This window comes from Chrysemys picta, chromosome 6, assembly GCF_011386835.1.
Source record: "Chrysemys picta bellii isolate R12L10 chromosome 6, ASM1138683v2, whole genome shotgun sequence".
Lineage (NCBI taxonomy): Eukaryota > Metazoa > Chordata > Testudines > Emydidae > Chrysemys > Chrysemys picta.
The window spans coordinates 61,712,747-61,722,771 of record NC_088796.1 but is presented as its reverse complement, the minus strand read 5'-3'; the positions used below and the strand labels follow the sequence as shown (position 1 = coordinate 61,722,771).

General features: G+C 44.1%; 1 protein-coding gene across 1 annotated transcript; it reads right to left on the bottom strand.

The window, feature by feature from the left end:
• Positions 1 to 710: 710 nt before the first annotated feature.
• On the bottom strand, positions 711 to 3,491 carry LOC135984310 (SRRM2 protein homolog rsr-2-like). Its single transcript, XM_065599225.1, has 2 exons — positions 2,566 to 3,491; positions 711 to 1,303 (listed from the first exon to the last, which is right to left on the bottom strand). Exons 1-2 carry the CDS (start codon positions 3,104 to 3,106, stop codon positions 711 to 713), a joined length of 1,134 nt encoding a protein of 377 aa, XP_065455297.1. The 5' UTR covers positions 3,107 to 3,491.
• Between the last annotated feature and the right edge of the window lie 6,534 nt (positions 3,492 to 10,025).

The following is a 10,025-nucleotide window of genomic DNA, read 5'->3' as shown; positions in this document are numbered from 1 at the left end:
TCAATGGTGCTGCAAGCACTTGTGGATCACAAGGGACGTTTCACCAACATCAACGCGGGCTGGGCGGGAAGGGTTCATGACGCTCGCGTCTTCAGGAACACTACTCTGTTTAAAGGGCTGCAGCAAGGGACTTACTTTCCGGACCAGAAAATAACCGTTGGGGATGTTGAAATGCCCATAGTTATTCTTGGGGACCCAGCCTACCCCTTAATGCCATGGCTTATGAAGCCATACACAGGCAGCCTGGACAGGAGTCAGGAGCTGTTTAACTACAGGCTAAGCAAGTGCAGAATGGTGGTAGAATGTGCATTTGGCCGTTTAAAAGGTCGCTGGCGTTCATTATTGACTCGCTCTGACCTCAGCCAAAGAAATCTCCCCATTGTTATTTCTGCTTGCTGTGTGCTCCACAATCTCTGTGAAAGTAAGGGGGAGACCTTTATGGCGGGGTGGGAGGCTGAGGCAAATCGCCTGGCTGCTGATTACGCGCAGCCAGACACCAGGGCGATTAGAAGATCACACCATGAAGTGCTGTGCATCAGAGAAGCTTTGAAAACCAGTTTCATGGCTGGCCAGGCTACCGTGTGAAATATCTGTTTGTTTCTCCTTCATGAAAACCCTCCCCCTTTACTGACTGATTTTCTGTAAGGAACCCACCCTGCCCCTTCCCCCAGCTTTCTTTCAAACCAAATAAAGTCACTATCATTTAAAAATCATTTATTCTTTATTAATAGATTAGAAAAAGAGGGAGGGAACCCGGGTGGTATTTGGGAGGAGGATTGCTGGGAAGGAAAAAGCCACAAAGAAAAGGTTAAAAAAATGACAGCCTTTTGCTTGGGCTGTCTACTGGGGTGGAATGGGAAGGTGTACGGAGCCTCCTCCCCCCGCGTTCTTACACGTCTGGGTGAGGAGGATACGGAACATGGGGAGGGGGGAGGGTGGAACAGGGGCTGAAGCGGCAGTCTGTTTTCCAGCAGCCGTTCCTGAACCTCCACCAGACGCCGGAGTAGCCCCAGCGTTGCATCCTTCATCCTCTGGTCTTCCTGCCGCCATCTCTCATCTCGATCGTCTCTCCTCTCCTCACGTTGGTCCCTCCTCTCCTCACGTTGGTCCCTCCTGTCCTCACGTTCACTGACTTCTTTCCTATACTTTGAAACTGTTTCCTTCCACTCATTCAGATGAGCTCTGTCACTCCTGCTGGATTGCATAATTTCAGAAAACATCTCGTCTCGCGTCTTCTTCTTACGACGCCTTATCTGTGATAACCTTCGGGATGGAGGAGGGAGGCTTGAGGAATTTGCAGCTGCTGTAGGGAGGGGAAAAAAGAGAGAATTGTTTTAAAAGCTACATTTTGCAGAACAATGCTTATACTCTTTCACGGTGACCAACACTGTTCACATTACATAGCACATGTGATTTCTGTGCAAGGTCGCATTTTGCCTCTTAATGCTGAGTGCCTGTGGCTTTGCTGCTAGAGATCACAGGTCTGGGCAACAGAATTCGGCTTGCATGCGGCCATGGTAAGCTTCTGCGCCGTCCTTTCCCACATACCAAGCATAGCTTGTAGAGTGCTGCAGAAGCCTGGCCAATCTCAGCCAGTTGGGGGGGGAGGCAGTGTGGTGGGGCTTGTCTGGGCCCCTTCAGGCAAGTAGAGTGCTGCAGTTTTTCTGTTAACATTCAGCAGCACCAGAAAACAAACTAACCCCCCCCCTCTCGCCATGAATTCTCTGGGATGATCGCTGTACCCCTCCCCCCCACCGCGTGGCTGGTATCAGGGAAGATCCCTGCAGGCACCAAACTACCCCCCCCCCCGCCGCCGCCCCCCCCCGCCATGAATTCTCTGGGATGATCACGGTACCCTCCCCCCACCGCGTGGCTGGTATCAGGGAAGATCCCTGCAGGCACCAAACTACCCCCCCCCCGCCGCCGCCGCCCCCCCCCCCCTCGCCATGAATTCTCTGGGATGATCATGGTACCCTCCCCCCACCGCGTGGCTGGTAACAGGGAAGATCCCTGCTAGCCAAACGCGAAAAACTCAGGGCCAATTTCCCATCTGCGCTTGGCTAACTGCAGGGAAGGATTTATTTTCCGCCACAGGCAAACAGCCCAGTAGGAACGGCCACCTCTGTCCCCTTAATTAAGTTCCCGTATTTCAACCAGGTTACCAGGAGTGATATCACTCTCCTGAGGATTACACAACAAGATAAAGAACGGATGTTGCTTGAATGCCAGCAAACACCGGGACCATACGCTGCCAGGCTTTGTCAGGCAATGATACCAGATTACTTGCTGCAAGCATGGCGTGGTCAAGTGTCCTACCATGGAGGAGGGAATAAAGATGCACTGCCCAGAAACCTTCTGGCAAGGCTTTCGGAGTACCTCCAGGAGAGCTTCATTGAGATGTCCCTGGAGGATTTCCGCTCCATCCCCAGACACGTTAACAGACTTTTCCAGTAGCTACAGACTTTTCCAGTAGCTGAACTGACCGCGAATGCAAAGTCAGGCAAAGTAATCATTAAAAACCGTTTGCTTTTAAAACAAGTTTTATATTTTAAAAGGTAAACTCACCTGAGGTCCCTTCCATGGGGTCAGAGTCTTGGGTACTGGCTTGGGAGGCTTGGGAGGGTACTTCAGTCAGGGTGAGAAAAAGATCCTGGCTGTTGGGGAGAAGGGAGTGCTGTGTGCTCTCTGCAAGCTCATCCTCCTCCTCCTCCTCCTCCTCTACCCCATCGGCAGAATCCTCAGGCGTCGAGACTATCCCCGACCCAGAATCCACGAACAAAGGTGGGGTAGTGATGGCAGCCCCCCCTAGAATTGCATGCAGCTCGGCGTAGTAGCAGCATGTCCGCGGCTCTGACCCGGAGCGACCGTTTGCCTCCTTTGTTTTCTGATAGGCTTGTCTGAGCTCCTTGACTTTCACGCGGCACTGCTCAGAGTCCCTATTGTGGCCTCTCTCCATCATGCCCTTGGAGATTTTTTCAAAAGTTTTTGCATTTCGTCTTTTAGAACGAAGTTCTGCAAGCACTGAATCCTCTCCCCATACAGCGATCAGATCCAGTACCTCCCTCACGGTCCATGCTGGTGCTCTTTTTCGATTATCAGCCTGCATGGTTACCTGTGCTGATGAGGTATCTGTGGTCACCTGTGCTCTGCACGCTGGGCAAACAGGAAATGAAGTTCAAATGTTCGCGGGGCTTTTCCTGTCTACCTGGCCAGTGCATCCAAGTTCAGATTGCTGTCCAGAGCGGTCACAATGATGCACTGTGGGATAGCTCCCGGAGGCCAATACCATCGAATTGCGGCCACACTAACCCTAATTCGAATTGCTAAAATCGATTTTGGCACTACTCCGCTCGTTGGGGTGGAGTACAGAAATCGATTTAAAGGGCCCTTTACATCGAATTAAATAGCGTCGTTGTGTGGACGGTTACAGGGTTAATTCGAATTAAAGCTGATAAATCCGAATTAAAGTCGTAGTGTAGACCAGGCCTAAGTCACAGATCAGTAAAGGAACTCTCCTGTGAGCATTCCTGCTGCATGAGGGCTACATTAGCCTTCCAAAAGTTGGATCCCCCTCTAGGCAGAGGGGTTTGGTTTATAGGTCCACATAGTCATACATGATAGATTTTAAGAGCAGATGTTCACCTAATCTGACCTCCTGCATAATATAAACCATGGGATTTTACCCAGTAAATCCTCCAGTAGAGAGAATCATTCTTCCGCATTACATAAGTGGACATGTGGTTGAACTACCATGTATCATTTAGTAATTAACCAGGAATCCATCAGCCGCATTTCCATCCCTCCTCCTGCTTGTCCAATCTTCACCCCAAAACTGCTCTCTGTGGACCAAACCCTCAGAGAGCTGTGCCCTCTGGTGTGCCTTGCCATGTCTGCACCTTGCTCCCTACCCCTCGCCTATTGTCTGTAGACTCCTCCCTGCTTATATGGAGGGGAAGGGGGACTGGGCTCACAAAGCATTACAGAGCTCCATGCAGGTAAAATACAGATTTTTTTTTAAAGATTTCCTGGAATTTGATTAATAGACTCAGAATTTTTACAGTGTAATTTATTTACACTGAATATATCCCTTTCTCAGACATGTAATTCTACTGGTGATAATTAATAAACTAGATCCAAACTCCTCTTCTAGCCCAGACCTGCCTCAACTCTTCCTTTAGGAGCCCTGGGCAGCTAAACTTTGAGCTTGGGACTATCATTGCTAGAAATTATTAATGCACTCCTTCATAAGGGCCCAGGGAAAGATGCAGTGATTAGGTCAAAAACAAGGAGTCCGGTGGCACCTTAAAGACTAACAGATTTATTTGGGCATAAGCTTTCATGGATAAAAAACCTAACTTCTTCAGATGCATGATTAGGTCATTACTCAAGAAGACTTCTCTTCATATGAATAGTCTTGCCAGTTTCTGCACAGTTTCAAATTTTCCCTATTTGGGGAGAGATACTGAGAAGGAGGTGGAAGAGCAACTCTAGCAATGGGGAGATTCCTCTAACTCCTTGGATCCCTTTCAATCTGGTTTTGGACCCAAGCATCGGATGACGACTGTATTTATTTCTCTGGAGAACTTTGTTAGATTTTTGACTTGCAGTACTGTCAGTATACTGGTAATACCACATCTCTCTGTCCTCTATTGATTTGATTCTGTGGTCCCCTTGCTTTCATCATATTTGGCAGAGTTAGTGTCCTGACTGAAACCTACAAGGCTAAGGCTCAACATGGGAAAGATGCTATTGGACAAGGGAAAGTAGTTTTGAGCAGCGATGTGTTGCCAAAAATTTATCCCCTGAGCCCTACATGTGACTTCCCTTGCAAAAATCCCCTTTCTTCTGCCCCTCCCCAATTTTTAATCAGTTCCAAAATCTCCCCTTCCCTGCAAAATCAAACCAAAAATTAATTAATTCCAAACAGTTTCTTTTCTAAATCCATCAACCCTTCCTACCTCTCTGCTGAGGTCTCTCAAAAATGTATATCCTCCTGCCAAGTAACTCACTGAGTTCTACTCTGACTGGCTCGCTTACCTGTTGGCTATTCAGATGACCTGGGAAGTCATTTAGGCAATGGGTTCTTTAAATGATCAGGTCTCCCCTGAATACAGAGTGTATTTCTAAAGGTCTGACCTGATATTCAAATGCTACCATGATCTAGCTCTGTGGGAGATTTCCTCCTTCCACAACTACAACAGCTATGATCCACTGAAACAAGGAAATTGTCAACTGGTAGGAAAGGCTAATGATGAAGTCAGAACTTTCACAGCAGCTGGACCTAGATCAGGGATCGGCAACCTTTGGCCCGTGGCCCCCCAAGGTAAGCACCCTGGCGGGCCGGGCCTGTTTATTTACCTGCTGCATCCGCAGGTTCAGCTGATCGCGGCTCCCACTGGCTGCAGTTCACCGCTCCAGGCCAATAGGGGCTGTGGGAAGTGGCATGGGCCGAGGGATATGCTGGCCGCTGCTTCCTGGAGCCCCCATTGGCCTGGAGCAGCGAACCGCGGCCAGTGGGAGCCGTGATCGGCCGAACCTGCAGACGTGGCAGGTAAACAAACCAGCCTGGCCCGCCAGGGTAAGCACCGTGGCAGGCCACGTGCCAAAGGTTGCCAATCCCTGACCTAGATGTAGAGCTGACTGGAAATTATTTGTGAAAACAGTTTTCCACCAGAAAATGCCATTTTTTGTGTATGAAATCATATTGATTTTGATAAAATTTCATTTTGGAATAAAAATTGATTCCCCTCCCCCCCCCCCCGGATATCTAAGCATCCCATTTTTAAACAGAAGTTTAGATTTTACATCTTAAATTACTTTTCATTTCAAAATTAATTTAATTTATGGATAGATAGTCTAAAAGGATTTAAATGAAATGTTTCAAATTTAGCCAAACCAAATGTTTAGATAGACCGAATTTTTTTTCCAGATTGTTTAATGAAAATCTTTTGAAATTTTGGCTTTTCAAACTGATTTGGAATGAAAATAAAATTCAAATGCTCAAAATTTGTTGCAGAATGGAAACCCATTTACAAACCAGCTCTAATTAGATGTACTTCACTCCCTCAAGTGGCTGAATTACTGCTAACTGTAACACTCTCAGAACTAAATCCAAAAGTAATTCTTTGATTCCATTTTCCCTCAATAATTACTTTGCAAACAAACTCACACTCAGTCTCACCTACAAACATAAACCAAAATAATCTACAAAAGCCGATCAAGCTATTTCTCCTACATGCGGTGATGGAAGAGAAGATGGAGGGATTCTTATTATGTCTATTTTGAATTACATGGGAGGGGTTCAGATTCGCTTGTGATGAGAGTCATATAAAAACCTGAACTGGCAGAGATAACCAATTGCTATTTTATGATTAGTGCATCACTATGCGTAGGTCTGCCCTCAGAATTGTGGGAAGGGTAAGTATGAAGATACTTTGAGTTGTGCTCCAAGCTTAACTGATATATGTTACATTAGAGAGAGAGAGAGAAACATCATTAGATGGGAGCTAGCTCAGGTATGTCTACAAGGGCTGCAATCTTACCCTGTGATTGAAGTGTAGACCGAAAGCAAGAATCAGGGTATTCTTCCTCAGGTGTCCTCAGCTCTGGAAATCATTCCATCCTGTGATCTATCAGAACCAAAATGTGGATCCATTGTAAGACACTGTCACTGGACTTGAATTTTGGCTATTGGCCTTTACAAAGGGGGTATTATCAATGGGAGGAGCTTATAGAGAGAGGCGTATTTAGGCCAGTTATTGACAACAGGTGTTCATCTCTGTAATGCACCCAGATATCACAGTGATGAGTGTAATTAGTGTATGTAACATACACTAGCAGATTTTATTTTTACTTTAATAATAATAATGAGTAATAATTGCAATTAAGTGTGACAGTGTGCTCATAGTTCTTGCCACATGTGCAGACATCTAACTGACACTTTCAATGTTTACATTTTCATGAGAAACTTTGGATTCTTTTTAAATTTTCTTATATTGTACAGTTAGGGGTTGTTTAATGCAGAAAAAATTCACATTGGGCCATTCACCCTAAAATGTAGCATTCAGCATCTAATTCAGTTTAGCGGGACATTCAAAGTTAATTAAGGAAGATAATAAATCAATTGTTCTTCTTATTCACCAACAAGGACATTGTGACTGGTGAGTGTGATTCATATATCATTTAACGTGTGCGCCTGTCTGCTGCAAAGCTGGCAGCATTACTTCTAAAAGGCATTTAAATCTCTCTCTTTAAGTATTAGCTGACAGGGAAATCAAAAGACCTTGTTCCCCAAAGTAGTAAATTGGTAACAGGAGCTTGAGACGGAATCACATCTCACCTGAGATACTCATGTGAAACAGTCTTGCTCCATGTTGTTTAGTTTGGAGTTATCCAGTTATTACTACCCTCCAATAGCCTGACAGACTTGTCAAACTTACCTGGGAAAGGCTAACTGAGGCAAATGGTCTTTGAGGGTGTGGTACTATTCCAGCTAGAGTTCTAAAGCCACACACAAAAATACAGGACACTCAGGATCCAGACACTTGTGCTGGGAGATTACTCTGTTTGGATTTAGCAACTGACAGGAAAGCTGATGCTCCTTTGATGGCAGGCTCTATATTTTAAATACCACATTTTTCCAAGAGTGACTAATGATTTTGGTTGCCTCAGTTTTGCTCTGTACAACTTGAGACACCTTAAGGGGGACTGATTTTGTCCAACTTGATACATTTTAAAGGAATCCAATTTTCAAAGGGTGAGTTAGTTATACTCTGTCAAGTTGGACACCCTGGAACTGAGATACCTCTTATCTCTACTCATGTTTGAAAACATTGGCCAAAATGTTGTAAGCAGCATTTGAAGAAAAGGAAAAGAGCAGATGTATGGCCACAGCTGGTTGAAAAATGGAGGGAAGGAATTTCCATAAAATGTTTTGATTTTTCTTCAAAACCAAAAACACAAAACCTGATCTTTTCTTTCAGTTTCAGCAGTTTTTTGCACAACAAATATTTTGTTTGTTGGTTGCCAAAAGAAATTTGCATTTGAAGCAATGGAAAAGAGCAGATCTATAGCACCTTTCAATCAAGAAAACAGGAAAATTAGCTGACAGGTTAGCTTAACAGCAGCCTTTTTAGGCTGACTGTAGCTAAGGAAGAAACCTTTAAATAACCGATTGTAAACTTGAAATGTGACTTTTATTTTAGCACTATAAATCTGGAAACATTTGGTTATTATTTTGGGCATTCCTTAAAAATTCAGAGCAATACAAGAAATGACTGGAACAAAATGTGTGCATCATACAGAAAACACTTCTTGCTAGAATGATATACACATGTTAACAGCTTCTGCTTAGATAGTTGAAGTTTTTATACACACTGAGCTCTATGGAAGAGAGTATTTTCCAAATAAATGTATTATTAGGCATTTTGGTCACATTTTGCAGTTTAAAGTAAGCCCAAAAGCAGAACTTTGATTTACAGTCAACAATTTCAACAAGTGACCCTTGGTGGAAAAGGTCTGCTTTTTCAGCTGGCTCTGTTGTTGAAGTTCAGAGAAACAGCTCATCTGTCTCTATTTCAGGCATCTGGCAGATGGAGAACTGCTTCAGCATTCTCCATTCCACTAAATGCTTACAGATGACTTCCATATTCAGAAGCATCTGCCAGTTATCTCATTTGGGGTGATTTTTCCCCCCATTGTGTTTTTTTTGTTTATTTTCTTTACATATCCCTTTCTTTGTGCCTTTGTGAGATTTTTCCTCTGATTGGGGAAAGACATTGGCATATATCAAAACCTTCAAGAAGCAGACAAAACTTGTGAATGCCTATGAGATTCAGGCAAACTGAAAAGGGTCTTTCATGTGCAAAGCTTGAGTTAAAAGATTGGACAAAATCACAGCTGTAATGTACTCAGGAAATTAACCATGAACAAAAGGTGACCATTGTCCCCCACAGCATTTTCAAAAAGATTTCTTATGCACATTCTTTCATACGCAGTACTGTGTATAATACATTCTCTCTCTATCTCTATTTCATCCCCCTCAAACCTCCTGCCTCAGATGAGGTTGAGATGTGTTGTGCCTTTGAAAACTGACATTCTATGATTGACATAACATAATTTCTCTTAACTGTTCACATCTCATTCTAAGGCAATGATTAGCACTGTATGCTAATTGGAGCATGTCTTACATAAAGGGAATTATTTCTTTTTGGTATTTTAATAGTATCTGCTGACATTTCAAGAATTATCACTTATTCAGTGAGGAGTACCATAGCAATACCTATGGATACATAAGTGCATACACATAGAGCTAAACTGTAGTAAGTGCAGCATGAGTTTGCAAAGGAGGAGAAGGGTCTCTCCCCAGACCCTTTGTGCTTCTTCTGAGAGGCCAACCATATTCCCAGTCCTGTCTGTCTTTAGTGGAGTGGTGAGGGAAGACTTAAACTAGCTTTCCAGAAACTCCAAAGTGAGTGAGGAAGGGGGCCATGGCCCATACCCCTTCTTTACTGGCCATCCAGGACACCTGATTCAACAGGTGCTACAAAGCTGCTAAAAGTGTAACAGTACCCAATACTACTGTCAGTGCTCCTAGAGATACTGTGCTACACTGATACACATTAAGAAGTCTTAAGGTTAGTAACAAGGATACTTTTCACTGCTATAGCTTTTCAAATGCTACAGTAATTAGTGGATATACAGACAGAGAGCTTATCACTGAAGAATCTCAAAGTATTTAACATATGCTTATGAACTCAACCTCAAAGTATCACCATGAGGTAGGAATCACTGCCATTTTAAAAATGGAGCTGGCAAGGCATAGGAAGAGTATATGACTTTCTCAAGATCACACAGGAAGCTTGTAATAAAGTTGGGTATAGAACCAAGGTTTCCTGACACCAAGACCTCTGCTTTTGCTATGAGGGCATCCAGCCAACATGATGCAGCAATCTGGAACACTCAAATTCTTCTTTGAGGGAGGGTCTTTTTTTTTTTTTTACTGTTTGAGTATTAGTAGTCTAATC